This window comes from Indicator indicator, chromosome 28, assembly GCF_027791375.1.
Source record: "Indicator indicator isolate 239-I01 chromosome 28, UM_Iind_1.1, whole genome shotgun sequence".
In the NCBI taxonomy this organism is placed as follows: Eukaryota; Metazoa; Chordata; class Aves; order Piciformes; family Indicatoridae; genus Indicator; species Indicator indicator.
In genome coordinates, this window is record NC_072037.1 from 11,806,730 (window position 1) to 11,834,054 (window position 27,325).

Here is a 27,325-nt window from a genome sequence, read left to right on the forward strand (position 1 = left end):
CTGATCCTGTGCTGGGGGCTCTCAGGAGTATGGATGGGCTCCCTCCCTCCTGCTCTCCCTCCCTCTCTCCTGCTCTCCCTCCCTCCCTCCTGCTCTCCCTCCTGCTCTCCCTCCCTCCCACTCTCCCTGATGCTGCACCTGCAGCAGTGCCTGCAGGGCTGCTCAGTGCTTCTCCAAGTGGGTAGCTCACAAAGGAAGGGCTCTTGGTGTTGCAGAGATATAAACTTGTTCAAACAGGTCTGCTGCAAATGTGAGTTGAGGGCATAAGAGCACAAGTGTGATTTGTAAGCCTTAACTAGGACCAGAAATGTTTGCCTTCAGTTCTTGTATGTCAAGAAACCCTTAATGAGGACAGAATGGATGATGGTGTGCTGCCTGTAATCACTGGTGATGCATTAACCAGTGGAAAACCTGGGCAGTGTAGGAAAATCAGGGAACTATTTATTGCCTCCTGTGTGCTTTAGCAGCCATCACCTTTCCCTTCTAGAAACAGGATGGGAGAAACCTACAAAAGGAAAGAAGGAGTGAAGGCCTTTTCTGTGAGGGTGGTGCAACAGTGGAACAGGTTGCCCAGAGGGGTGGTGGAGGACCCATCCCTAGAGACATTCAAGATCAGCCTTGGTGAAGCTCTGATCTACTTGGAGATGTCCCTGCTGACTGCAGGGAGCAGGCTGACCAAGATGACCTCTAGAAGTCCCTTTCAACCCAGCACATTTTATGATTCTAAGAGCCCAACCCATAGCTGAATTAAGGCCAAAGTCAGCAAGCACTGTCTCCAGTTCCAGGGCAGGAGGTGTAGGTTGGATACCCAAGACATGGTCCTCATGACCCCAGACTTTCACCTTGGTTCAAGCCATGGCACCCAGCACCAAGGCACTTAGAAGCTGCACCGTCCTGAGCTGCTCTTCTTAGCCATCAGACCTGGGCTAGCCTGGATTTCTTTCCCCCACTGGAGGGGGCATAAACTCTGTGAGTGGTTGGTCTGAATCTCAAAGCTCTCTTCCACCCAGAACAGTTCTGAGATTCTTATCAGTGTGAGCAGCACATCTTAAATGCCACCAGAAGCTACAGTTGTAGAGAGCAATGAGGTCTCCCCTCAGCCTCCTTTTCTCCAGACTAAACCACCCCAGATCCCTCAGCTGTTCCTCACCAACCCTGATCTCCAGACCCTTTCCTATTGTCCTTCTCTGGACCTGCTTCAGCACCTCAATGTCCTTCTTGGGGTGTGGACAACTGATGCTGTGCTCTCCCCAAGCCCCATCAGCACTGGGAAGAAGAGACATGCAGCAGCCCCAGGGAGAGTGCTGGCCCCAAGCACACACACGTCGGCTCTGGAGGTTACTCTTTGCTTTACTAGGTGCTAGCACAGGCTACATTTTTTTTCCTCTCTTTGCAGACACACTGAAGGAATTTCCACTTGCAATGCACAGCAATAAAAAACTAAACATTTCTTTAATACAGTGATGGTATCACTTCCAAGGATATTTACAGACAAGGCTAGAGGTTTATTTTACAGAGGAAGGTGCTCCTGCTGCTCTAAGCTACTCTAGGGACATTACTCTCAGTCAAAGCTCTACCCTGCTTAATGCATGGCACACCCAACAGCAAGGACAGCTGAGCTGGTTCAGTGTTGGCCGAGAAACAATTTTCTTCTACTCAAGGTGAAGGAATGTTAAGGAAAAAAAATGCATAGACTGAATCAAGGGAGCTTAAGCACCAATCCACACAGTGCACTGCTGGAGACTCATCAGGACAACTCCTTGACTCCTCAGCTAGCTCCAGAGCACTTCAGCCACAGTTAGAAGTGTCCTGGATCACAAACAAGGCAACACTTGGTGTGTGCAGACTGGTGCTGTGAGGAAATGGAACAAAGTCTCCATTATTTGACAAGGTGGAGTTTAAGTTAACAAGACAAAGTGTATCCAAAAACCCCACACATTTTGGAGGTATTATTCCTCTAGCACTGCATAGGACATTGAAAAGGTTGCTCCTGCTCCCCACAGGACCTAGATGCCAAAGGCAAAAAAGAAAAAAAGGGAAAAAAAAGGTGATTAGGTTTTTATCTGATAGGACAGGGAGAAGGCAGAATAAACTTCTGAGCTCAGCCATGCTGCATCATTTGGTGTGTTCATGAATCTCTTGAGGACAAGGTGATAGAAGAGCTTCACTAGCCTCCATCACCTCCTGGGGAAGCTTCACCCTTGGTGCATTCATGAATCTCTTGATGAGAAGCTCAAGGTGACAGAAGAGCTTTACCAGCCTCCATCACCTTCTGGAAAATCTTTATTCTTGGTGTATCAGTCTCTTGATGAGAAGTTCAAGGTGACAGAAGAGCTTCACCAGCCTCCATCCTCTCCTGGGGAAGCTTTGCCTGTCACAAGTTAACCACAGTGGAGTTTGGGTTGGTTTTTTTTTTTTTTTTTCACTGCATCATTATGAGAAGCTGTTGTTGGGAGTCAAAGCTGTTGCTAAACTCAGTTACTGAGGGAGCTTCTCAGGTCACTGAAGATCAGGCAAATTGGTGGTGGGTTGGGTGAGTTCCACTGGCAGAGATGCTGCACCACTGGTGTATTTCTCTCTTGATGAGAAGGTCAAGCTGACAGAACAACTTCACCACCCTCCACAGCCTCCTGTGGAAGCTTTACCTGTCACATGTTAACCACAGTGGAGTTTGGGAGTTTTAGGTTGATTGACTACTTTGGGGTTTTTTTTCTTTACTGCATTATTATGAGAAGAGAAACTGGCACTGGGAGTCAAAGTTGGTCCTAACCTCACTTATTGAAGGAGAGAGCCTCTCAGTTCATTGAACATCAGGTAAACTGGTGGTGGGTTTGGTGCTTCCTGCTGGTAAAGGGCTATTGAACCAAAGGCATTGGCAAGTCTAGGAAGTGGTTAGAACTTGGTTAAGAAGAAGAAAGTGGGCTAAGAGACTTAGGAGGATTGGGGATGATATAAATATTAGTGTTTCATCTAATTGCTACATGGTTCATAATGATTACATTTCAAAGTGACTCTCATTGATCCATTTTAGCCCCAGGCAGCCAGTGTTACCCTTCTGCTGGTGGGACAGTCAAGAGGTTAGGACTTCCAGACTTCAGGTGACACTAATGCAAGGGCCAATCCCTTTTGTAGGGTTGAAAATTGGCAAAAGCTTCACTCAGCAAGAAATTCAAACCACAAATTGGCAGTTGGATGACCTGCAGCAAGTGGCAGCTCTTGTTAAAGCAGAGCACCACAAGCTGAAGCCTTCTCTACCCTCCCAGACCATTTGAGAAGCAGCTCTGCTGTTCCTGTCCTACCTCTGGGGAACTCACAGAGCTGCTGGGCAGAAAGGAGAGGTCCCACTGTATCCTCAAGACTTCACTTCCCTCCCTGTCAGAGGAAGCATGTCCAGCTGCTGATGCTTCAACTGGAGGTTTTCAAACTGCTTTCTCAACTCCCTCTTCCAGATATCCTGCTGTTTATGGAGCATGGAATGGGCTTTGGACTTAAGGAGCTTCTAGAATCTCTGATGTTCTATTTACAGGGCTGTGGACAATGTCTTTCCCCTTTCAGTAAAGTCCTCCAGACTGAAAGGAGCTTCTGCTGTAGAGAAAATGCTTTCAATCTTGAGGCAGCTTTCCTCTAGAACACAGGAGAATCACAGAAGGTGCAAGGTCCTTGCAATAACCTCTTGATCCATTCAGGATCTGCAAATAAGAAAACAAATTGTTGAAAGCTGGAGGCAGAGATGAGCACAGGAAGGATGCCTGAGATGGACAAACCAAACAGTCATCCTCAAACAGTTTGTGTACAGTGACCATGCAGGATTTAACTGAGAGGTCAGGGGAATCCAGCTCCATCTCTGGCTTGACATTTGTCCCCACTTCAGCAGGGGACAAAAATACTGGTACAATACTGGAACAGGTTGCCCAGGGATGTTCTTGAGGCTCCTGGAGACATCCAGGATCAGACTTGATGTGGCACTGAGCAGCCTGCTCTAGTTGGAGGTGCCCCTGCTGACTGCAGGGGGGTTGGACAAGATACCCCTGGAGGGTTCTCTCCAGCCTGATGCAATCTGTGGAAAACCTGAGGTGAAACAGTCCATGCTCTATCATTCCACACTCACCTAAATATCTGTAGAGGAAATAAGGGTCACCATGCCACAAATTTAGTGTCCTCCTTTCCTCAACTGAAATTAGAGCTCTCACATCATGCACTCCATGGTTCCTGTCTCTTTATTCCCTTCCAATCCCAGGAAATTCAGCCTACAGCCTCTCCCTGCAGAGGCTGGAAGTTGTGTGGCTGTTCCTTAGTGCTGACTGGAATACCCACACAGAATCACAGAATGGACTGGGTTGGAAGGGAGCCTCCAAGGTCCTCTTGCCCAACCCCCTGCAGTCAGCAGGGACACCTCCAACTAGAGCAGGCTGCCCAGGGACACATCAAATCTGATCTTGAATGTCTCCAGGGATGGGGCTTCAGCCACATCCATGGACAAACTGTTCCAGTGTTCCTGCACTCTCACTGTAAAGAACTTCCTCCTGATGTCCAACCTAAAGCTACCCTAACAAGGAGAGGCAAAGTATCCCTTACACTTTAAGACAAACTTTTAGAGTAGTCTGTGTTTTTTAAGTGTACCAGCTGGGAGGAAAACAATTTTCTTGCCTCTTCATCAAACTCTGACAATGCAAAGCCAAAAGGTCCCCCCCAGCCTGTCTCATTGTCTCTGAAGGATGTGCTTATGGCAGGTCTGGGCCCTGTGCCAACTGCTCCATTCCCTGTGCTGGATCAATACAGCTTGCACTGAAAGAGAATGTCACAGACCCTCAGCTCTTGCAGAACTGGATGCTAATAGATTCCACCTGAATTTAAAGTACTTGCTGTAGCTCTCCAGCCCAGGTTCTGTTTCCTCAGCTCTCGTTAAAAGGGAGCATTCCCAAATTAATTCCTGCAGTCATTACTTTGCACTTCAAGTGCGTCACTAGAGCAGGGACACCAACAGGACACTCTGAGAGGCAGAGCATGTAGTACTCCACATGACAACTGCCTGCAAGAGGAAAGCCAGTGAAAATTCCAGGCATTTTGCAGATAAAAATCCAGGACTTCACCATCCTGCCCCTCTGGGCCAGAGGCACAGGGTACCTTCTGGGGTGGGATGGCGTGCGATGCTGTCGTGAAGCAAACACCTCCTGTAGACCAGGCTCTGGCAGGACTGGTAGGTCAGAAAGCACCTGGGAAGGGACAAGAGATTTACCATGAGCTTTGGGCTTTGGTTGGTGTGGTTTGTGTCCTGACTGGTGGCTGGGTTCTGTTCCAAATAGACCTGAGAGTGGTGTTCTGCTCAGCCATGTTCTATCCCCAGTGCTTTCCGGGAGTGAGGACAGCAATGTTGAGAGCAGCCCCGAAGAAAGAGACTTGGGGGTGTTGGGTGCTGAGCAGCTCCCCAGGAGCCAGCAGTGCCCTCATGTAGCCCAGCAGGCAGCTGTGGGCGGGGCTGCAGCCAGAGGAGTGTGGGCAGCAGGGCAGGAGAGGGGATTCTGCTCCTGGACTCTGCTGAGACCTCACCTTCAATACTGCCCCCAGGTCTGGAGTCCCCAGCAGGAGAAGGACACAGAGCTGTTGGAAAGAGTCCAGAGGAGACCACAAAGATGATCCAAGGGCTGGATCACCTCTGCTACGAGTACAGGCTGAGGGAGCTGGGGATGTTCAGCCTGGAGAAGGGGACACTCCAGGGGGGACCTTAGAGCTGCCTTCCAATAGCTGAAGGGATCCTACATGAAGACTTTTCTTCCTAGCATCAGGTGACAGAATGAGAGGAAATGACCTCAAATTGTGGCAGGGGAGGTTTAGGTTGGAGATTAGGAAACACTTCTTTGCTGCAAGAGTGGTCAAGGATTGGAACAGGCTGCCCAGGGAGGTGGTGGAGTCACCATCCCTGGAGGAGTACAAGAAACCTGTGGCCATGGCACCTGGGGACATGGTTTCATGGCCATGGTGGTGTTGGATTGATCGTTGGGACTGGATGATCTCAGTGGCATTTTCCAACCAAAAGAATTCCATGATTCTAACAGGAGGAGGTGTCTGAGTTAAGTATGTTTAAGTCATCAAGGGGAGGACAAAAGCTCTTCCAGGACAGCTCACCTGAGCCAGATGTGTCCGTTGGAGCAGACGGCCTGCTTGCGGTCGGTGAAGGGCAGGATCTCCTTGCACAAGCTGCAGTGCTCAGGGAAAGTCTGCTTGTTCATTTTCTTCAAGATGTGTCCAATCAGCACCTGGGAACACAGAGCAGTCAGCCTGGGTGACAGCAGGACAGCTGCCTGCTGGAAGGTGGACAAGAAGTTATCCAGGAGCTGGCAATGTGCCCTTGCAGCCAAGGCCAATGGTATCCTGGGGTGCATGGAGGAGAGTGTGGCCAGCAGGTTAAGGGAGGTTCTCCTGCCCCTCTACTCTGCCCTGGTGAGACCACACCTGGAGTATTGTGTCCAGTTCTGGGCACTCCACTTCAAGAGGGACAGGGATACACTGGAGAGAGTCCAGTGGAGGGTATGAGGGATAGCTAAGGGACTGCAAGATTTGTCTGACAAGGAAAGGCTGAGACCCCTGGGGCTGTATCATCTGGAGAAGGGAAGGCTGAGAGGGGATCTGATCAATGTCAGTAAATATCTGAGGGGTGGGTGTCAAGAAGGGGGCAGGCTCTTTTCAGCGGTGTCCTGGGATAGGACAAGGGGCAATGGATACAAGCTGGAACCCAGGAAGTTCTATCTGAAGATGAGGAGAAACTTTTTTGCTGTGAGGGTGCTGGAGCCCTGGAGCAGGCTGTCCAGAGAGGTTGTGGAGTCTCCTTCTCTGCTGACTTTCAAGCCCTGCCTGGATATGTTCCTGTGTGACCTACCCTGGTGATCCTGCTTTGGTAGGGGGTTGGATTTGATGACCCCTCTGGAGGTCCCTTCCAACCCCTAACATTCCATGAAACCTGCTCAGGGTATTGTGGTTTCAAAGTATGATACAGGATGCAGAGATCTGTGCTCTTCCCCAAAGTCAAAGAGATTCAACTTGTCCAGATGGATGAGGCCTTGAGCAATGTGAGCTGGTGGAAGGTGTCCCTGCCCAGGTTGGACCTGGATGATCTTTAAGGTCCCTTCCAAGCCAAACCATTCTAGGATTCTGTATTAAGCTCCTTGTAAATTTCAAAAGCACTGCTGAAACTGGCATCACACCAACCACACCAGTGGATCATAACAGTGGCTTCAGAGGATGCCCCTGACCACTGCAGCATCACTTTCACATTCTCCTGCCTATCACAGTGGATGTGCTAAAAAATAACCCAACAAACCCTGTTCAGAAATTCCCTGGCTGCTGTCCTCAGCAGTCCTCTTGGGAGCAGACACGCCGAGACACTCACACTTCTCTTTCCCACCCCAAAGCTGTCTTTTGTTGATGGAAGGGGAGAAAGGAGTAACTTGTAACCCCCCCCAGAGCATAGAGGTGCACTTACTCGTGCTGTTCTGTCCTCATAGCCATCATCGGACATTAAGAAGTCACAGACTCCTCTGGTGGGGATACTGGTGTTCTCTGTGATCCATGTGTGCAGGTACACTTCTCCCAACACCCGTTTCATGTGCTCCCGTGTCAAGTGCATTTCTACTGCCTCAATGTGTGCCTGTATTTCAAGAAGCTTTTCTTCCATTGGCTCGCGGCCTCCTACGTCACTGGACTGAGGAAGAGACTCATCTGCAGTGTCATCTACGTCCATACCTTTGCCCGTGTCACACAGGCTCTGCTTGCTGCCTTGTTTAGAAGTTCCTTCCTCTTGGTCATCCTCAGTGCTGCCCATCCCGGGGGAGTCCGATATCAGGATTTTTGCGTCCTCGTGCGAGGGTCTGCACGCGGCCTCGGAGGGAGCTTTCTGCATGGACTGGTACAAAATCCTCAGGAGGAAGAGCTTGAAGCGCCAGAAGTAGGTGGAACCACAGCTCTCAATCTTTTTATCCAGGGCTTCCTGTAAGAACTGAGGAATGTGCTTGTCCTTCAGGATTTTCCAGCGGACAAGATCCGTCAAGTCCACCTGCCGGAAAAGGTTCTGAACAGAGGATTCCAAGAGCTGTGCGGCTGCCTCCTCAAAAGTCTTAAGGGTTACAAACTGAACTTGGTAGTTTTTGTTCACGGGGTGCAGGCCGTTGGTCATGCCCTCTGTGGTGACCACTGCCAAGTAGGCACCACAGGGGCTGACAGCGATCCCGTGAGTCCTGACAGAGCCAAACACTTCCGAGAGCTTAATCAGCTGGTGCTCGAACTTCAGAGCCAGGTCTGTGAAGATGGGGATCAGCTGCCTGACCTTGCCATCGCTGGAGCAGGTGTAGACCGTGCCATTCTGCTTGTCTGCAGTCATGGACACGATGGGCAAGGAGTGCAGTCCTGTCACGTGCGAGTTGTGCACGTTCAGGCCTGCTTTGGATATCAACAGCAGGCACCAAAAGACGTAAGCTCCTCGTGCAGCCACCACCAAGCTACAGCTGCATTTCTGGTAGGGGTGGTAAAGAGGAATGCATTTGATGCTGTGCACTGGCAACTGGTCCATTTCTTGCCACAGGACTACAGGCTGCCTCAGGGTGAAGTAGCCTTTGACTGCTTTGAGGTTGACAGGCAGGATCTTAACAGGCCCGAAAGCGCTGCCCACGATCAGTCCACTCATCTTGCGGTTGTTGTGTTCGTACTCCCACCAGGACAGGACACTGGGAGAGCTTATCCCGGACTCTATGGTGTTGCAAGATGTAATGGATTCCTTACCCAGAAAGGGCAGCTGGAACTGCCAAACCCCAATGCTGCCGTTCTCAAAGAGCACGGCCAGGAGCACGCTGCCCACGTCCCGGCACTCGTTGTTGTGCTTGACCTGCTGGGTGGTGCAGATGCCAGACCACTCCATGCGCACCGGAGCCTGCATGCTGTGCCGCCGCTGGAACTCCGGGAAGTCTGCCAGCTCCCCCCTGGCAGCGTCAGCCTTGGAAAGTTTGTAACCGGCCTCGTACAAACGCTCGCCGTAGAGCTCCGTCAGGTCCACCAGCTGCACCCACTGCAGCCTGTTGAGGTTGGCGTGGATGGTCAGGCGGTTGTCCATGGTTAGAGCTGCCAGCAGGCACCTCCCGTTGGCATCACAGCCCAGCGGTGACCAGCTGGAGTATTTGAAGCCTCGCATGGGTGGCAGCGACTTCCCCTCGGGGTTGAACACTCTGTCCAGCATGAAAGCTTGGCTGACCGTCGGGTCCACCGAGCTGGCAAACTTCTCCCTGCATTCCGCCACCTCCTTTTTTGGACCAACCTAAAAGACACCAAAAAGAGCTTGGGTTTAGGAAGACTTTCCAGGAATGGTTTCCCCCTTGAAACAGAGTAAGTGTTTGGGTTGGGAAAGAGCTTTAAGATGGAATCATGGAATTGTTTTGGTTGGAAAAGGCCTCCAAGATCATCGAATTCAACCATCAACCTAAGACCACCACAGCCATTAAACCATGTCCATGTGTTATGGAAACATAGAATCATAGAACTGTTTGGGTTGGAAAAGCCCTCTAAGATCACCCAGTCCAACCATCAACCCAACACCACCATGGCCACTAAGCCACATCCCCAAGGGCCATGGCCACACATTTCTTGAGTGCCTCCAGGGATGGTGACTCCACCACCTCCCTGGGTATCATCAAGTCCAACCATTCTCTAATTCAACCATGTCTCTCCGCACCACATCTTTGGACTGCTTGAGGGTTGTTTTTTTGTTGTTGTTGGGGTTTTTTTTTGCTGTATTGACCACCCCTGGAAAACTCAAATTTGGAGAGAAGATTAGATCCTGATCTCCTCCTTGAAAACCGTATTTGGTGCAAAAACATGGATGTGATGAAAGCCTGCTGTTGAAGCTGTTTGAAAGTAAACCAAGTGCAAACTGAGAAAACCATAAGAAAAAAAAACCCTCAAGCAGTTCAAAGATGTGGTGGTAAAAGACATGGTTTAGCACTAGACTTGGTAGAGTTGGAGAATACCCAGGAAGGTGGTGGAGTCACAACCCCTGGAGGTGTTCAAGAACTATGTGGACATGACCCTTCAGGACATGGGTTAATGGCCACGGTGGTGTTAGGCTGATGGTTGGACTTGATGATCTTAAAGGTCTTTTCCAACCAAAACATTTTTATGCTCTTCAAGATTTAAGCTTCACTCTTGGCCTGATTTTGGGTAGTTTTGACTCTCAGCTATTAAATCACAGAATGTTAGGGGTGGAAGGGATTGTTGGAGATCAAGTCCAACCCCTCTGCCAAGGCAGTGTCACCTAGAGATCACACAGGAGCACACCCAAGGCTTTGAATGTCTGCAGAGATGGAGACTGCACCACCACAGAGCTTGGTTTCATACTTCTGCTCTACAGTGTGCTTAAAGCTACTTGGCATAACATTCCAACTGGGAAGCACTCAGCATTTCTGCTCAATTTATTCCATAGTCTGAGCATTGCTCGAGAAACAAACCCCAGATGCACCAGACCCCCAGCAGAATGATTATTCCCTAAGACATTCACCCAAACTTTGCCACTCTCAGTGACAAGGAGCATACAAAGTCAGACGCACCCTCTGAAGCCCCAAACAGTCCCTGCTGCAAAAATCAGCTGGAGCAGTGAACCGAGAAAAGGATTTCTACATAAAGCTGTACTGCAATAATCGCCAGCAGAGCGCTGGAGCCCAAGGGATCCTCAGTAGATCTTCAAAATCCCCGAAATCCACTTGATTCTGGGCCCTGAGTTCCTCAAAGCTGGGCTGTGGGTGACTTATTCTCCCCTGTGCTGTTACCATGCATCCACGCAGCAAACCTCGCACCGCCGCGGGGTTACACAGGAGCAGCACAGGGAGACAGGCGACCCCCAGGGGCTCCGTCACCGCCCGGGGAGGACACAGCGGTGCAGCCCCGGGCCCGGTGGAGGGGGAGGTGGCCGCGCCGGACTGTGGCAGGCGGCTCACCTTGAGGTGACAGGAGACGGAGGGAGCAGGCACGGCCGTGCGGTGGATCACCATCTCCTGCCCGCCGCTGTGGACGTCGCTGAGCTGCTCCAGGACGGCGATGCTGCGGGCCGTGCTCACCGACACCCGGTGATCCTCGGACCAGGCCAGCGGCTCCAGCCCGCTGACTCCGTGCTGCAGCTTCACGGCCGGTTCTCGCCGCACCGCCGTCAGCCGGAACCCGGCGCTAGGCGCCGCGGCCGCCGCCTCCTCCACGAGCGAGTCGAGTCCCAGCGGCGGCTCCTCCTCCCCCGCCGCCAGCGAGGGGCTGCCCCCGCGCGCCGCCGCCGCCATCTTACCGCCGCCTCCCGGGCCGCCCGGGGCCGCTCCGCGCATGCGCCGCCGCCTCCTCCAAAGCCCCCGCTCGCCGCGGCTGGGGCTGTCCCGCCGCCGCCTGCGCGGCCCCGCGGTCCCGGTGGCGCCGGGAGGGGGAACGTGGACTGCGCGTCGCCGAGCTCCTGCAGCGAGGTGGCTGCGTCTGGGGGTTCCAGGCCAGCGGCTGCTCCCATGGGTGCCTCCCCTCCGCCCTCACGGGCTGGGCCTGGCCCGAGGGACGGCCCCGGGGCCCTGCGGGAGGCAGAGGGCCATGGCGGCGGACGGCATGCTGCTCCTCAACCTCAGCTCCGCGCCGCGGGGCCGCGGGCACGGCGCTCCGAACCGGGTATGTGCCCTGGGGGGGAGGAGGAGGCTGGGGTCCGGGTCGCTCTGCGGGGGCCCGGGGGCAGCTGCGTGCCGGAGCTGAGGCGCTTGCCCTGAGTGGATCTGCGGCGGCGCCGCCGGCTGGGGACTCCCCTGCGGAAACCGTGGTCAGCAAGGGAGGAGACAGCGTCTAAAAAGTTACTAAATTGAGCTTTTGGCTTTTGTTAACCCGAGAAGGCGTTGGTGCCGCTCCCGGAGGCTGGTGGCCGGACAAGGAGATGAGCCCGGCCGCTTGGGGTGGTGGAAGATTTCAGGGAGTGGGTGGGAAACGGCAGGTAGGAGCTGCTGGGATCCTTCCAGAGAGGGTTACAGCCGTGCTGGACTTGCTCCGTGCTCTCCTTTCGTTCTGTGCGGTGTTTGGTTTGGGCTTCTGGCTGCTGGAGCTGTGGGCAACGCTCTGTAGGCCTCTGCCTCGTTCAGAGGTGCTTTGAAATGCTGCCAGAGAGAAGCCTGATATTTGCCAGTGAACTTCTGATACCGGGAATGCTGTGAGGTGCTTTACTCTTAGAAGTTCGAGGAAAGCAGAACAGAAATGGTTTAAATAGACCTTTTTCCGTTCAAATGTGACTGCTGCAATAATTTTGGCTTGTTTTCGTTGTTAGCTTTTTTAATCATACCTAAAATATTGTGCAAAAGGATTTGATAATTAAGTGCTTGCCAGGATTTACCTTGCTTGTATCAGGTACTTACAGGTATGGCACCACCACCATCGTTTTTCTGGTAGTGAATGTTTTAGGAGGAGGTTAGTGGCCAGAACATATGAAGAAACAAGCAAAAAAGAGAATAGAGCTTGGAAACAATTTGGTTCATAGAAGGACAAAAAGTGCTGGAGGATGCTGAAGGGAAGTTCAATGTAGTTTTCTTTCTCACTGTTCCTGGAGGGATAGGAGGGGATCAAAAGTTTTTTTTTAAAGTGATTGGAAGATTAGTAAAAATAAAGCCATTGCTGTAGAAGAAGAAATAAAGAGCTCAGAAATGCAGGAAGCTGGCAACAGCAGAAGTTGGAGTGAGGCACAGGCAAGCCTGCCTGCCCTCAGAAGGAAGCCTACAGGGATGGCTTTAAGGTAATCAGGAGATTTACAGAGCTCTGGAGAGAGATTTTTGAAGCCTGTTTTGCTTGGGTACTGGAAAAGTTGATTGGAATCCTTTAGAGATGAGCACTGTGCATGATTTTGGATTTCTCTTTGCATTTCTGTGGTGTTCAGAGGCATGGTGGTGAATCTGTTGGAGCAGGAGCTATCTAGCTGCAAAGATCAAGATTTAATTTCTTTAGCCACAGGGTAGGGGATTCCAAAGCCAAAGGAGCTGTGGGCTGCTGTTTTTGTTCAGCATGATCCCGTGTTGTTAATTCTCAGTCATTAATGAGTTCTTGCTCTCTGGTTTGTTTGTTAATATTAAAGCAGCCTAAAGGTGTGAAAAGAAAGCTCCAGTCACCACCTGGAAACCCACCTCTGAAACGTAAGCCAGCAAAAAACACCTTCAAGAAACCTGCTGCAGAAGCTGATGTCAGGGAGAAGGGAAATCCATCCCCCAAACCTCTTCCTAAGAAGCAGTTGGCTGACAACCGAAATGCAAGCCAGAAAAGCAAACCTTTCATTAAGACCTCCAGCCTGTTCAGAAATAACCCTGAGATCCCAGCAATTCACAGGTATTTCAGGCAGCTGGGGGGAGAAAATCCCCTCTTCAATGCATGACCTGCAGGGTCTTGAATTCTTGCCCTTGCCTGGGGCAAAGCAGGTGCTGAGTACCTGTGGCTTCATTGCTGTCTGTGTAGAACTCTGTCGTATCATTTTGAACCACACCATGTGCTTTGGTTTGCTTTGTCTCCCCCAACTCAGGAAAGTGGTGCAGCAGGTGCAAGAAAATGTTTTCACTACAGATTCTTTCAGCCAGCTGGAGCTCCATCCACACCTGGTGAGTGGCAGCAGGGCCTTGAAACATGGGGGTTTGGGTGGGGAGCAGGTTGGAGAGCTGAGAGATGCTCCTGTATTGATGGTGACTCAGGCTTGCCAGTACTTTGCCTGATTGTGTTGCAGTTTCTTAGCTCAATGTGCTGGGCGGTGTCCTGACTGTCCCCAAACACACAGTTCCAGCACTGTTCACTTTTGGATGTTGTAATACCCCAGAAAACCTATTTGGGAATGCAGCATTTTAACAAATCTGCTGTTTTGTGGTGTAGCATCAGTGCTGCCATTCTGATTAACCACAGAATAAAAATTCTGATTAATCGGAGTGATAACTAAGAAGTATGTTGAGGACATGAGAACTTTTACATCTGTTTGCTCTGGACCAGTAATGTCTAATAAACATAATTCTTCTGCTTTTTGCTCTTGTACTACAGCAAGTGACCAATCAAATGTTTTTACAGCCAAACCTGTTTCCTCTTTTTGTTCTCTCTCTAGATCTCCACCATAAACACTGTTCTGAAGATAAGCAGCATGACCAGGTAAGCAACTTCATACAAAAACTTTGCACTTGTTACCCTTTAAAGCAAATAATTTTGATTATTTCCTCATGTGTAATTGGCTTTGAAGGCCATGGTACCTGTTGAGCTGTCCCATTTGCCTTAGGATTTGTTGCTTTCAAACTCTGGGGTGAGAAATAAATTGTAAGTTACTCAGCAAGTTGCTTGCCACAGATGAAGATGGAACCTTGGAGTCCTGCCTCTGAATTTGGTATTTGAGTCATAAGCCCATCTCTTTCTCAGTAGGTCACATCTGATGCCTGGCTAGTGGCTTTCCTTAGAAATCCCTGCTGCTGCTGTAGCTGCACAGCAGAGATGGATGTGTGGAGTTTGGGGAAAATAGTTTTGAGCACTCACTGTGTTAAAACCTTGGAATGCTGTCCTGTGCTGCATTCATATTCCCTAACCTGTTTGGTTTGTCACACAGTGTTCAGAAGCAAACAATCCCTGTGCTCCTGCAAGGCAAGGATGCTCTGGTGAGATCTCAGACTGGTTCAGGTTAGTATTTAGTTTTCAGTCTTCTTCCTAAGGAATGTTAAACTGGATCCCAAATACAGACCTAAAACCTTCCGTTCTCAGTACAGCTCATAAAATGACAGGCTGGGAAGCCTGGTGTGGGGCTACTGTGGCACAGATGCTGTGGAAGCTCTTGTGATGGCACAGTGGTGGGACTGAATGTTGATGTGCAGCTGCCAGCCAACACAGAATCACACCCAGAAAGCATCAAGTTGGAAGGGACCCTCAGAAGTCCTCTTGTCCAACTCCCCTGTGGTGCACAGGGACACCTCCAACTAGATCAGGCTGCTCAGGGACACATCAAATTTGACCTTGAATGTCTCCAGGAATGGGGCAGCACATATCTAGGCAGCCTGTTCCAGCATTTCACCACTCTCATTGTGCAGAATTTCCCCTTGATGTCTAAGGATTATCACAAATGGGCTGGTCCCAAAGCTCCTGCTGGAGATGTGGATCCAGGAGGCCAGCAGAGCTAAGCAGCATGTGTTCCTCCCACACTATGTGCTTGCTCTACAAGAAGCTGTCTGGATGCCTCAGTTTTATTTGGGTGGGGAGCTTTATTTATTTAGATCTTTGTTGGATGCCACTACCTCTTTGTTTTATTTAAGCCCTTGGTGAGCTGCCTGTCAATCTTCTGTTCTGGTAACTTCTGCTTAATTTACATTTCTCTAGTCTTTGCCCTCAGTTGAAGAATGATAGGATGAATGGTACTTTAGTCAATTAAAGTGCCGTAATTGCCACCTTTTGGTGCTTTTTTTTTTTTTGATGCAAAGTCTTCCTTTTCTTTCTAAAAGGTAAGACTCTTGCCTATGGGATTCCACTTGTGCAGTCTTTGCAAGGAATGGAGTCCAAAATACAGGTGGGTGTAAGAGACTTAAATGTATTTGCTTTGATATTTGTAAAAATAAAATCGAGCTCTTATCTTACAGTCATCACTGTCTCTTGACACAGAGGTCAAGGAATCTCTCTTCCCTTTCATTTGTGCTGTTGAGATGCAGAGGATACAAGAGCAGGGTTTTCCATTTCCCCCTCACTTCATGTAGTAGGCTAGATATAAAATAGGCTGAATTGTCAAGTTTGGGGGAGGTAAATGTGCAGAAGAGGCAATGGGACACTGAAAGCAAAGGTTCCTACTATATCTTTAGGAGTACTAGGTTTCTAATCTTTGACATGGGTGAGATGTGATAATTACTCCCAGAGAGATCATCTGGTTGACCAGAAAATGCTTCTACAGGTTAGCCATCTCTTGTGTTTTATGGAAGGAGATCATCCTGACTTTCCTTGCAGGTTAAAGTGTTTCCAGCCTATCCTGGATTGGTCCTTTCTGCAGCTGCAGCCTACAGCTTGTTGCTACACATTGAATGTTCTGCAGCTCAAACCTACAGGAGTGAAACTGTGTGTGGAATGGAATGTTGGGGCTGATTGTGAGCACGTTGCTGAGCTGAAGGAGAAGGCAGTTGATAGCTGAAAGGCTGCTGATTGTTTTAAAAGCTGAGATGGGCGAACCCCCCAAACTGTTGTGTACAAACTTGTACCAAAACCCTTCAGAATCCACTCTGTTGGCTGATAGATAGATGTGGAAGTGCTCTGTTGGTCTTTATTCTTAGTAGGCCTCTTGTCTTCTCCATTTGCAGCGCAGTGATGGCCCTTACGCACTGATCTTGGTTCCAACAAGAGAGGTAGGTGACCTTTTTGCTTGGTGAATCTGTTTGAGTTTGACTGGGAGGACCCCTGAGTGGGGGTTATTTTTTTGACTGGTGGGACCCTGAGTGGGTCTCTGTTTGGACTGTGGGGACCCCTGAATTTCAGTGTGTAGCTGCGCATCTTTCAAGGACTGCCTTAGGAGTTGCCTGTCCTGTTGCTCAGATTTTGCCCTCTCAGTGTTCTTGCTATCTAGCTACAGGCTGTCATTTTTGTTCAGTGCCACACCAAAGAAAGAAGGGATCTCTTGGAGTTTTCCTCAATAATTGTGCAACCTGGAGAACCAATCCAGCACAGTGCCTGAGACGGAGAGGCTTGCCTAGCTGACACAGGGGGGACTAAGTGAAACCAGGGAAATCAGCTTTGCAAATATGTGGGTTTACACAAATTAAAGCTCTTTTTTTTTTTTTTTTTTTTTTCCTTAAATCCATAAGTGAATGCTGCAGATGAGCCTTCCAAGAGTTGGTTTCTCCACTGAACTGTCTTCTATTTGATTTATCTTATTTGCAATTGCAAAGGCAATTTCAGAGGAGGGTAGCAGCCTTTCTTTTTTGTGTGTGTGTGTCAAATGATAATAACTTCCCTGTGGAGAATTGATTGCAGGTACCTACTTTGGGGCACAATATTTTATGCAACCTGCGGTGCAATATCTCAGCTCAGCTCTGTGAAAGGAGAAAAGCTCTGAAGCTATTTAAATTTTTACAGCAGCAAACTTCCTGCCTTTCTGGGCTGCTGTGTGAATACTAAGAGTGTAGTTTGGAAGCTGCCATTGAGAGTATTCATGAAGATCATTTCCAATTACAGTTGGTACTGCTTTTGCTTTGGATTGAAAGCAAAGCTCTTTCTTCAGAGCTCAGCAAGCAGTAGTATGTGGCATTTACAGGCATTTACAACAGTTTTGCTCCCACAACTAAGCTCTGCTCACTTACTCACTCCATGACTGAGGCAGGGTGATGCTCTTGCCTCTCAGTCTTCATTGCTACAGCAGAAATGGTTGTCAGGCAGCACATGAACCCCACCAGCTAAGTGCTTGCTACTGAGCAGACAGTGAGGTGTGCAAGCTTTGTGTATCCCACCCTTCTTCTGCTGACTGGAAAATGGAGAAGTAGAAAGATCCAAGGATAGGGTCACGGTGTGGGTCAAGTGAGGAGATGACTTGGTCTGCTCTGACCACCAGAAGATAATTAATCTCTGGGTTAGTAGTTTGTGGTTTTGTTTTTTTTTTTTTCCCAGAAGTGGTGACATTTTCCCTTTTGCTCTTCCAGTGGAGTAAAATCTTCAGCTTCCTGGGGCATTCCCAGAAGCTAGCCTGTTGTGCTAAGAGCTGGCTTGTGGAGCAGAGCCAATAGAGAGGTTTTTGAGCAGGTCCAGAGATAACAGAAGGGTTATGCAAAAGAATAGAATTATAAGCAGCTTCTAAAAGAAAAAATTAAGGTCATATATAGAATTCTGATGATACACAAGTAGATTTGAGCCCAAGGGGTCTGTAGTCCAGGGACTTTCTCAGAGCTCAACTTTTTTTTGTTGATTTCCATAGCTGGCACTCCAGAGTTTTGATACGATACAGAAACTACTTAAGGTAAGAATTCAATCAATGCTCTTTTGTTTTTATTCCTTCATCTTCTTGCTGTAAGATGCTAAGCAGCTTCAGGTCCTGGAAATTCAGCTGGATGTTTGGGACTGGGTGATCTTTAAAGGGCCCTTCCAGCCTAAAGCATTCTGTGATTCTCTGTTTAAGGAAATCCAGCATCTGGCAAAATGTATGGTCCTTAAAGATAAATCTGCCTTTAAGTGTGTGCTTACCCTGGGGCATGGTTTAAACTACTATCTGGAGCCATTAAGTGATCAATTATGGCACTTCAGTTGGGCATGTTTTCATAGGCAAGCATAGCTGACACTCACATGGCTTTGTTTTGAGAAGTGCCTTTGTTTTGCTCTGAGAATGGAAAGTCTCACAGTGACAAGTTCTGTTTGACTGAAACTAATACTAGACAGATGGGTTTCAGCCTGGTGAACTGCTTTGCCAATTGAATGGCTGGAGAAATTAGAAGGCTTTTAAAATCATTAAGTGATAGTGCTCTTCCCTTTTAATTGAGGCAGAGTATCTTACCACAGGGCTAGAAGGTATCCAAGTCCTTCATTTGATCTATATTCCCACTCCCTCCTCTGGTGTTTGGTATTTTTTTTCCTTGAAATAAGGCACTTTCCAAGTGTTTTTTTTGTTTGTTTGTTTTTTTTTTTCCCTAGTGTTGGAATTACCGAGTAAGATTTTGTTGTGTCATGGAATAGCTTAGGTTGGAAGGGACCTCAGAGGTCATCTACTCCAACCCCCCTGCCATAGGCAGGGACACCTCTCAATTAGGCACAGCTGCCCAAGGCCTCATCTAACCTGGCCTTGAACACCCCAGGGAGGAGGCAGCCACAATCTCCCTGGGCAACCTGTTCCATTGTCTCCCCACCCTCCTATTGAGCTTCTTCCTAAGACCCAGTCTAACCCTACTCTGCCTCAGCTTCAAACCATCCCCCCTTGTCCATGTCCCCTTTAATTTCTGTTTACTGTATATGTTGTACCATAATGCAATATATGCTGCACGTAATCCAGTTCAGTGTAAACTCTCATAGTGACCCAAAGCAGATTTGAACCACCTGGGCTAGTGGGAGGTGTCCCTGCCCATGGCAGGGGGTTGCAACCAGATGATCTTTAAGGTCTCTACCAACCCAACCCATTCTGTGATCATGGTCTGACCAGCTCTTGGAAGGGCTGGGTGAGTGGAGGGTGTGATTTGATGGTGTAATTAGGGAGAAAAAGGCTTTTCAGGCTACTTCTGATGCAGTTACTCTGTGCCAACCACTTAGGTTATGTTGCCTGGATCTTTGTTAGATATCCTCCTTATTTTGAACCTTAGAAAAACTTTTTGTGGCAACTCTTTTCTTGCAGCATTTCTGGCAAGCAGTGACCTGTGCAGACTGAAGCCTGTTTACCTGTCACACGTTTGTGCAGTCCTTACAAGCTGTGCTCTGCTTCTGTCCTGTGTTTCCACTCGAGTGAGGCAATGACAGCCCTGTGCTTTATCTCCCCTGGCAATACTGGGTTCAGTGAAGGGTTGGATCTCATTAGAGTGCCAAAAACTCCTGCCAGTACCAATGAGACAGTGCCCACAGACACGGTGGCTGTGTGCTCTTAGGTCTGGTGTGTAAATATAAATTTTATGGATCTGTGTTTTCCTTTAGCTTTTCCTTGGCCCCAGGAAGATGCTGCTTCCAGGCTAGATGAAGAAATAGCTTTGTAGCTCATCTTTGAACATTTAGGCTGCGTGGGGTGAAGAACAAGAAATCTTATCGTGTGATTGGAAGTGGTGCAAAAAATGATTGCATTTTTATCTTCCCAGGTGATGTGGGAAGCAAAATTAGATGGCTGGGACTAAAGATGCCATTGATATGTAGCCTTGTGTGAGAGGGTGCATGGAGACACTGCCTGTTAGATCAGATGCACACTGTTACCAGCCCAAGTCCTTTCTCTGTTTGGCAAGAAACATTTTTTTGCATCAGGCTCTGTCTCTTTATTAAGAAGAATCTCTCTTGCTCTTGGTTTTCCTTCTCTAGCCATTTGCGTGGATTGTGCCTGGAGTGCTAATGGGGGGAGAAAAGAGAAAATCAGAAAAAGCCAGGTAGGAAACCACCACCTTCAATTGTATTTTGGATTTGGATTGGAGTTTATCTGGCACTCTTCTTTTGGAGTGCTTTTCTTACTGGGAGAGAGGATTGTGAGTTTGGGGTCAAGCTGTGATCCCCTTGGATCTTCCAGAGGCACAGTGACTGGGTCAGCAGGAAGCGTTCACTTCCCCCAGCTGGATCCATTTCTAAAATGTTGATGAGCCTTCTGAGCAGATGATCTCCTGTGTCACTGGGGTTTTTTTTCCCTCTCCTCTGACAAACACCTGTATTTGCTTACCACCAAGAGCTGCCTGCAGTATTTGTTGTGGGGGAAATTGCTTGCTGGAGAAGAGATTTCCTGGTGTTAAAAATCTTTTTTTTTTTTTATTATTTCTTTTCAAGAATTGAATTGTAAGCTGGTAATCCAAATTGGAGTTTTCATTTCTCTCTCTCTCTAGGCATACACAAAAAAGAAGTTTACTTTTGATAGTAAACCAAATAGTCAATTAGAGAAGAAAACCTGGCTTGGGTTAAATTTTTTTTATATATTAATAATATTTCTTTCCACTCTGTCCATATGACTGAGTTTGCTTCTGAGTATTAACAATGATCAAGGATGAAATTCAGCTGTGGAAGAAATTTCAGCTGTAATCAGTGAGAAAATAGTGTCCCTGTTAATTTTTATTATGATGGTTCAAGTTCTTCCTTTTGGATCCTCCTCCGGAGTTACTGCTAACCTCTTTGTTCTCCCTTTTTTTGTTCTTTCTTGGGTGTGCTTTGTTGTTGTTTTCTGATTGTTTTATTTGTTTATCATCTCAACAGACTACGCAAAGGGATAAACATCCTGATTTCAACTCCTGGTCGCCTGGTTGATCACATCAAGTCCACAGAGTGCATTCATTTCCGTCGCACTCAGTGGCTGATTATTGATGAAGCAGACAGGTAAACATCCAAGTGTTTGGATAGGGAACATCGTTATTTTACTCTCTTCATCATCATTCACTAAATATTAAAAATAAAAGAGAGCATGCACATGACCTTAAACCATTCATCCTCAGCCAAGCACCAGATGTCTGGGACTAGAAAGAAATGTCCTCTTTGGAGAGATTGTTGTAGAATTATTCATTGCAGAGATTCCCTCAGTGTCTTCTGACCCTGGGCAAAGTTGAAGATGGAGCATGAAGAAAGGCAAAAGATCTGATCAGCTTTAGCCCTTCCCCCTGTTCCTAATTGGCTTGTGCAGAATTAAGATTTTCTCCTCATTCCTTCAGCATCTTTGTATCACCTCTGTTTTGGTAGGATCCTGGACCTGGGCTTTGAGAAGGATGTAGCTGTGATACTGAATGCTTTAAATGCTGTGAGAGAGACACGCCAGAATGTCCTGCTCTCAGCTACCCTCACAGAAGGTAGGTCATAGCAGATGGGGGTCTTTTTTATCTGACCATTACAAAATAGTTGATTGAAGCTGATTACAGCCCAATCTGAATGAAGCTCTTTGCAGAAGTAGGATAATACCTATTGATTTCTTAGGGCTTATGACACTTGTCCTTTGTTACTGAGGTTTCTCTCAGTGTAAGGACTTACATATGGCTCAGAAATCCCAGAGCAAAGTCACCATGAACCTGGGAAGCACGGAGGGTTTCTGTTTGCTTTGCAAATCTATAATTAAGGCAAAAAGCTGACATCAGGGCAAGGCAACTGTTGTGTGATTTGCTCCAGTATCACACAAGAAGTCAGTCGCTGAGGCAGGAATTCATCCAGGTTTTGTGAGTTCTGCATTCCTGATAGAGTGAAGATCAGTTGGGGTTTTTATTCCACACACAGAGACAGCATTTGGCAGTCCTGGTTTTCACCTGGTTGAGATATTTATGTAGTGGAACATAGCACAGTTGGCTGAAGTAATGTCTTGTGATGCTTTTGATGGAGTCCACAGTAACCAAGGTTGGCTAAACCCTGTGAAGTGTGAGGCTTGTGGAAGTGTTCTGTCATTGGCTCCTTGCCCTTCCCTTCTTCTCACTGGAATGGGGTCAGTTGGGTTTTTAATGTGACTGTATCATCACCCTCCCCAGCAGCACCCCAGGCTGCACCTCATGTGTCATTTTCTGTGATTCAGGAGTAACACGGCTGGCTGATATCAGCTTGAATGATCCCATCAGCATTTCCATAGCAGATGAAATCCAGAAGGCACCCAAACCCACATCCCAAACAGAGAGACAAGTCAGTAGCTCATCAGACTGCATGGACCCAGAAAACTTTGCTGTTCCAGAGAAGCTCAAGCAGTATTTCATGATGGTTCCCAGCAAACTCAGGCTTGTCACATTGGCAGCTTTCATCCTTGAGAAATGCAAGGTGAGACTGTTTGCATTTATATTGCTGAGCAGCCCTTTGCCCTTTCCAACTCCTTCATCTGTTCCTCTCTCAAGGAGAGCCTGGGTTAGATCTAGGGCTTTGAAGTGCATGTGGTGTGCGGGGAGCCACAGGAAGGCTGAGGTGCTGTCATGTCTGTTATGCTGGCAGTGAGATACCTGTGCAGCATGTGGGCTTGGTATTTGGTGTCAAACTCCAGAATCCTTTCCTAGGTAATCTAAGTGGATTTCAGTGCACCTAGATCTTAGAATGATGAAGGAATTGGGAGATTCCTGTGGAAATCACAGAACAGAATCACACAACATTAGAGGTTGGAAGGAACCTCCAGAGATAGAGTCCAGCCCCTCTGCCAAAGCAGGATCACCCAGGGTAGTCCACACAGGGATGCATCCAGGTGGGTTGTGAATGTGTCCAGAGAAGGAGACTCCACAACCTCTCTGGGCAGCCTGTTCCAGGGCTCTGTCACCCTCACTGTAAAGTTTCTCCTCATGTTGAGGTGAAATCTTCTACGTTCAATTTGTCCCTGTTGTTCCTTGTCTCACTACTGCATCACTGAAATGGTCACAAGCAGTTTTCTTGTTCTTCCAGTTTGAAAAACACCACAAGATGATCATCTTTTTCTCCAGCTGTGAGCAAGTGGAATTCCACTATGAGCTCCTCCTAAAGGTCCTTGCAGGAGGGCCAGGGTCAGAACAGCCTGAACGTTCATCTGGCTCCTCTGCATGCTTACAGTTTCTACGACTGCACGGCGACATGGCACAGGAAGTAAGCATTCCCCAGCTGTCAGGATCCGCAGTTTTATTCCTGATTCCCTCTGATTTATTGTGTGGTTATTCTGGGGAGGAGGGCAGAAGAGAGGACAGAGAGTCATTTCACCTCTAGGGGCCTCACTCTTCCATCTGCTAATGAGAATACAAATCTTGTCCCACTTCTGGAAAGCACCTTGGTGGCTGCATCTGAAAAAACACAGCTGAAGAGGCAAGAGGTGTTAGTTCAGCAGGCTGAGGCAGCCGTTCTGTATTCCCAGTGGGTGCACTTAAATCATTTGTGTATCCATGATTCCCTCTTGTGCAGTCAAGGCAGGCTTTTAATGCCAAAGGCAAACCACATGCAAGCCCCCAAATGTTACTACCCAATAAGTTGCCCTCATTACATGAAGGTGGAGCAGTTTGGCTTTGGTTTTGAAGAACCATGTCTTGACAGACTCTTCTTTTTCCTGGGATGGAATAATGGCGCTGAAACACTGATCACCCCAAACAGTTTTAAGCTAGGTTTGAAGCTGGCTGGGCCTGGGTGATGGGATTGGAACTTGCTCCAGAGGGCTGAGAGGCCAAGAGACGAGTGTCAAATGAACTGTCTCTGCCATGTTTCTCTCATTAGCTGAGGGACCTCCCTTGAAAGTTCAGCCTCTGATCCTGCCCATGGTCTGTGATGGAGAGAGTTACTGCTCTACTCTGAGCTGCACAGCAGAGATGGTAAATGAATAGAGCTCTTCTGCTGAAGCAAGAGGTGAAGAGCCATTGTTTTTTCTCACTCATTCCCATCCTGTGGAGACCAGAAACATGTGCTTTGCTGTCCCTGCAGTCTGGCCTTTCCTCAACCTGCCTGCCTGAGCGAGTGAGCAGGCCTGGTCTGGCCCAAGTCTACCCTGACCAGCTGTTAAGCCAACAGAACACCACTAAGTAGCTGGCACCAGGGGAAGGGTTTTGCCTTTTTAGTACCCAGTGTGTAATTAGTGCTTGATGTCTTCAAATTAAGAGCATTAATGGAGCTAAATTGTGGATCCCATATGGTACTGCTGAGCACGGCTGCTGTCATTGTCAACAAGATACAGCGTGCTCTCTTCTTTAATTTTTGTCAGCAGAGGGTTCAGTGTGTCAGCAAGGCCCAAGTTCTTCTTCTTCCCTAGAGCAGCACCTCTAGCTGCGAGTCAAATGTGTAAGGTTTCTTCTCTATCATCAACAAAACAGGACATTCACTTGACTCCGAGCTAGAACTCTGAGGAGGAAGGCTTAAAACCTGGAAACAAGAGTATTTTTGGAAGAAGGAAGCAAATGACACAGGAAGAGAATGAATGTAGTGTTTCTGAGGCCAGAGAGAGCCTGGAATCAAATCAAGGGAGTGAGAGTGTGCAGTTGTTTCCCACAGCTAGGGAGAAGGAGTGTAGGTGGATAGGTGGTACTGGCAAGCAAAGACCAAATGCTAGAGGTCTTCAGTTACTAGTGCACAGGGAGTGTCTGATGGCAGATGTCATGTGTAAGGTGGGTTGGAAAACCAGTTTCTGTTTTGTCAAGGGAACCAAAAAAAGAAAAAATAATCATCTCCCAAAGTCATTTAACTGGAGTGACTTAAGGAAGGCTTTGGAACTGACAAAGCAGGAGGCTTTTGAGGGTGAGGAGCTGTGTGAGCAGGATCCTGCAGTTCTGGAGCTTAACAGCTCAGTGACTGCTGGTGAGGTAATTTGGGATGTGGACAGCCCTGCATGGGAGCCTGAGCTCATGTTGGAAGTGGGCCCTGCAGGAATTCTGCTGGTGCAAACCAGTGATGGGGACAAGGGGGAACTCTGCCTCTGACACTCCTGGAAAAGGACAACCTCCATCCCAATGGCCCTTGCCCCAGTATGAAGCCATGAGAGTGTGTGCCGTGGGAGCTCTGTGGGAGCTGCCCACAGGGCCCAGGAGTCCTGCCCCCTTGGGCAGAGGTCTCTGGCCAAGGTCCTACCTCTCATAGCCTGTAACTTTGAGAATGTATCCCACCACAGTTCCCATGAGCAGCTGAGCAGCCCCAATACTTAATGATTCCTGAGTCAGCCCAGTGCCTGTGTGCATGCCCCATTGGGCACACGGTGAGGCTGATCTCTTCGATGTGACTATCACTGTGTCAGAATGGGCTCATCCTGCACTGGGCAGGCAGCAGTTAGGTGCCCAGCCTTTCCTTGCCTTCACAAAAGTCTGTGTTGCCTGCCCACAAAGTCTGTCAGTGCTGCTGCTTTAAATCTCTTGTGAATCCTCTCTCTGCAGTTGCTGCGTTCTGACATGTGCAGGCCACACTCTGTGCAAACCTTGGGGGTGTTGGCTGCTTTGGTTTGACCAAATGTGTTCATTTGGTCCAGATTTGCCCCAGATGTTGTGCCTCCCTACCTGGGGCCACACCTGTATGTCACAGATTGTTTTTTTTTTTTCATATGCAGGAAGAGTCTAACTGAAACTTGTGAAACCCATCCTTTGCTTTTGAAGCTCTGCATCCTGCAGTGACCAAAGCATAGTTGTTAAATGGCTGCAGCAGCTCATTTGGTTTCTCTTTGTCTGTGATGTACATAAGCACTCCTTTAATTTTCCTGTTTAAATCCTCTAGGAAAGAACAGAGGTCTTCCAGGAGTTCCTAAAATCCAAGACTGGCATCTTGCTTTGCACTGTAAGTAACTTACAGTCCCTCTGCAGCTCCAGGCTAATGGGGCTGTCTGGTATCTAATGGGAGAGCAGAGGATTTGGCACTGAGCTCTAATTCCAGCTCTCTGTCTGACCTTGAGGAAAGTCATCTCCTCTTTTTGCATCTCGTGTTCAAAAGGACTGGGGTCCTCTTTGCAAATGGCTATATGATCTTTTTTTTGCTGCAAGGTACAACGTACAGAAGCATCTCATGTCTTAGACAAGAGGCCTTTAAGTGTTCTGCATGCTCTTATGTGTGGAAAAATCTGTTTGCTCGAAGCTGGAGCCTTGCCCTCTACATGCAGTCAGTAGAAGGTAGTCCTAATTTGTAGTGTGCCCCACAAGTGCCAGGTAAATTGGGTGTGCTGTGGCATTCCCCATCTTCATGACTAGCCCAAGGTTAAAAACAAAAGCCTGCAGGGATGGAAGGAAGGGAAGCCCAACCAGAGAGTGGTGTCACTAGAAACTCTCATGCTCTGCTGCTTTCCATGCTTTTTTGCCCTTCAGGCTTTTCCCTTCAAGGGTGCTGAGGGAGAAATTCTTGTCCTCTGCTGAAGTTTGCTGGCACCCTTGTGTCGTGGTGGCACCTTCCCCTTCTCATTTGTGACCTGTCTGTGCCACAGCTAGCCTGCTGCAGTGGTGCAGAAGGCTGCACGATTTGCTCTCTAATAGTGGCAGCTGTTGATCTGAAAATGTGTGAATCTTGGCGATTTCTACCCACCGCAAACTTGTAAATTACAGCGATCGGGAGTAATTAGAGCTGAGAAACCCTCTCCAGCTCTGAAATGACTCCTGTTCTTCCAGCACATCATTCTTAGAGGAAATCAGTTGTCTTTTTTTTTTTTTCTTTTCTCAGTAGGTCTGAATTTTATCTTATTTTCATGCTTCTCTCTAATAGCAGCCTTTGATTTAGCATTTGCAGTTTCGATACTGCATCACCTGTAACATAAGACTTTAGGTGCTACTTTTGGTCCAGCCTGTGTGTGCAACCTCTCAGTGATCTCATCAAGGTCAAAATGCATCTTTGCAATGCACAAATCTAGCTACAACTTGGTTTCCCTCTATACAGGGATAAGTGTCTTAAGTGAGGAGGAGTAGCAAAGCTTAAATCACTCAGTGGTGTAGATTAAACCTTTGGAAGATTAAAAGTGTTTGATGAAGTCTGAATAATAAATAGCTGAACTTTGTTATCCTTCAGGCAGCATGCTGTCTGTGGCTGAGAAATTTCAGATGTGTTTGTGGCTTCAGATATCTTTGTTACAGAAATTTCAGTTTAACGTTTTTGGAAAGATCCTGAACGCTGCATTTTAACCAGAGAGCAAACAGAATCCTTGCAGTCGCTGGGACATCAGTTCCTGAGCAGCACTGTTTGAAGGGGGAAAGGGAAAAAAAATTGCCAGTTTTGGACAGGGTAAGCAAAAGACAGAAGTTGGATACCAAGAAATCCCAATGGATGGGATCCCCCTCTTGAGACACTGGAGATGTGG

General features: G+C 48.2%; 2 protein-coding genes across 2 annotated transcripts in view; one reads left to right on the forward strand and one right to left on the reverse strand.

Moving 5' to 3' along the window:
* Positions 1 to 3,624: 3,624 nt before the first annotated feature.
* Positions 3,625 to 11,303, reverse strand: GTF3C4 (general transcription factor IIIC subunit 4). Its single transcript, XM_054393647.1, has 5 exons — positions 10,971 to 11,303; positions 7,478 to 9,298; positions 6,124 to 6,254; positions 5,125 to 5,213; positions 3,625 to 3,689 (listed from the first exon to the last, which is right to left on the reverse strand). Exons 1-5 carry the CDS (start codon positions 11,301 to 11,303, stop codon positions 3,625 to 3,627), a joined length of 2,439 nt encoding a protein of 812 aa, XP_054249622.1.
* Positions 11,304 to 11,595: 292 nt separating this feature from the next.
* Positions 11,596 to 27,325, forward strand: part of DDX31 (DEAD-box helicase 31) — a 49,167-nt gene continuing 33,437 nt past the window's right edge. Inside the window, exons 1-14 of the mRNA XM_054393259.1 lie at positions 11,596 to 11,670; positions 13,109 to 13,356; positions 13,547 to 13,622; positions 14,111 to 14,154; positions 14,600 to 14,670; positions 15,483 to 15,547; positions 16,323 to 16,367; positions 17,927 to 17,968; positions 19,993 to 20,057; positions 20,866 to 20,985; positions 21,343 to 21,449; positions 22,157 to 22,392; positions 22,999 to 23,175; positions 25,765 to 25,824. Of these exons, the coding sequence (XP_054249234.1) occupies positions 11,596 to 11,670; positions 13,109 to 13,356; positions 13,547 to 13,622; positions 14,111 to 14,154; positions 14,600 to 14,670; positions 15,483 to 15,547; positions 16,323 to 16,367; positions 17,927 to 17,968; positions 19,993 to 20,057; positions 20,866 to 20,985; positions 21,343 to 21,449; positions 22,157 to 22,392; positions 22,999 to 23,175; positions 25,765 to 25,824 (1,431 nt within the window). The remainder of the gene's footprint in view (positions 11,671 to 13,108; positions 13,357 to 13,546; positions 13,623 to 14,110; positions 14,155 to 14,599; positions 14,671 to 15,482; positions 15,548 to 16,322; positions 16,368 to 17,926; positions 17,969 to 19,992; positions 20,058 to 20,865; positions 20,986 to 21,342; positions 21,450 to 22,156; positions 22,393 to 22,998; positions 23,176 to 25,764; positions 25,825 to 27,325) is intronic.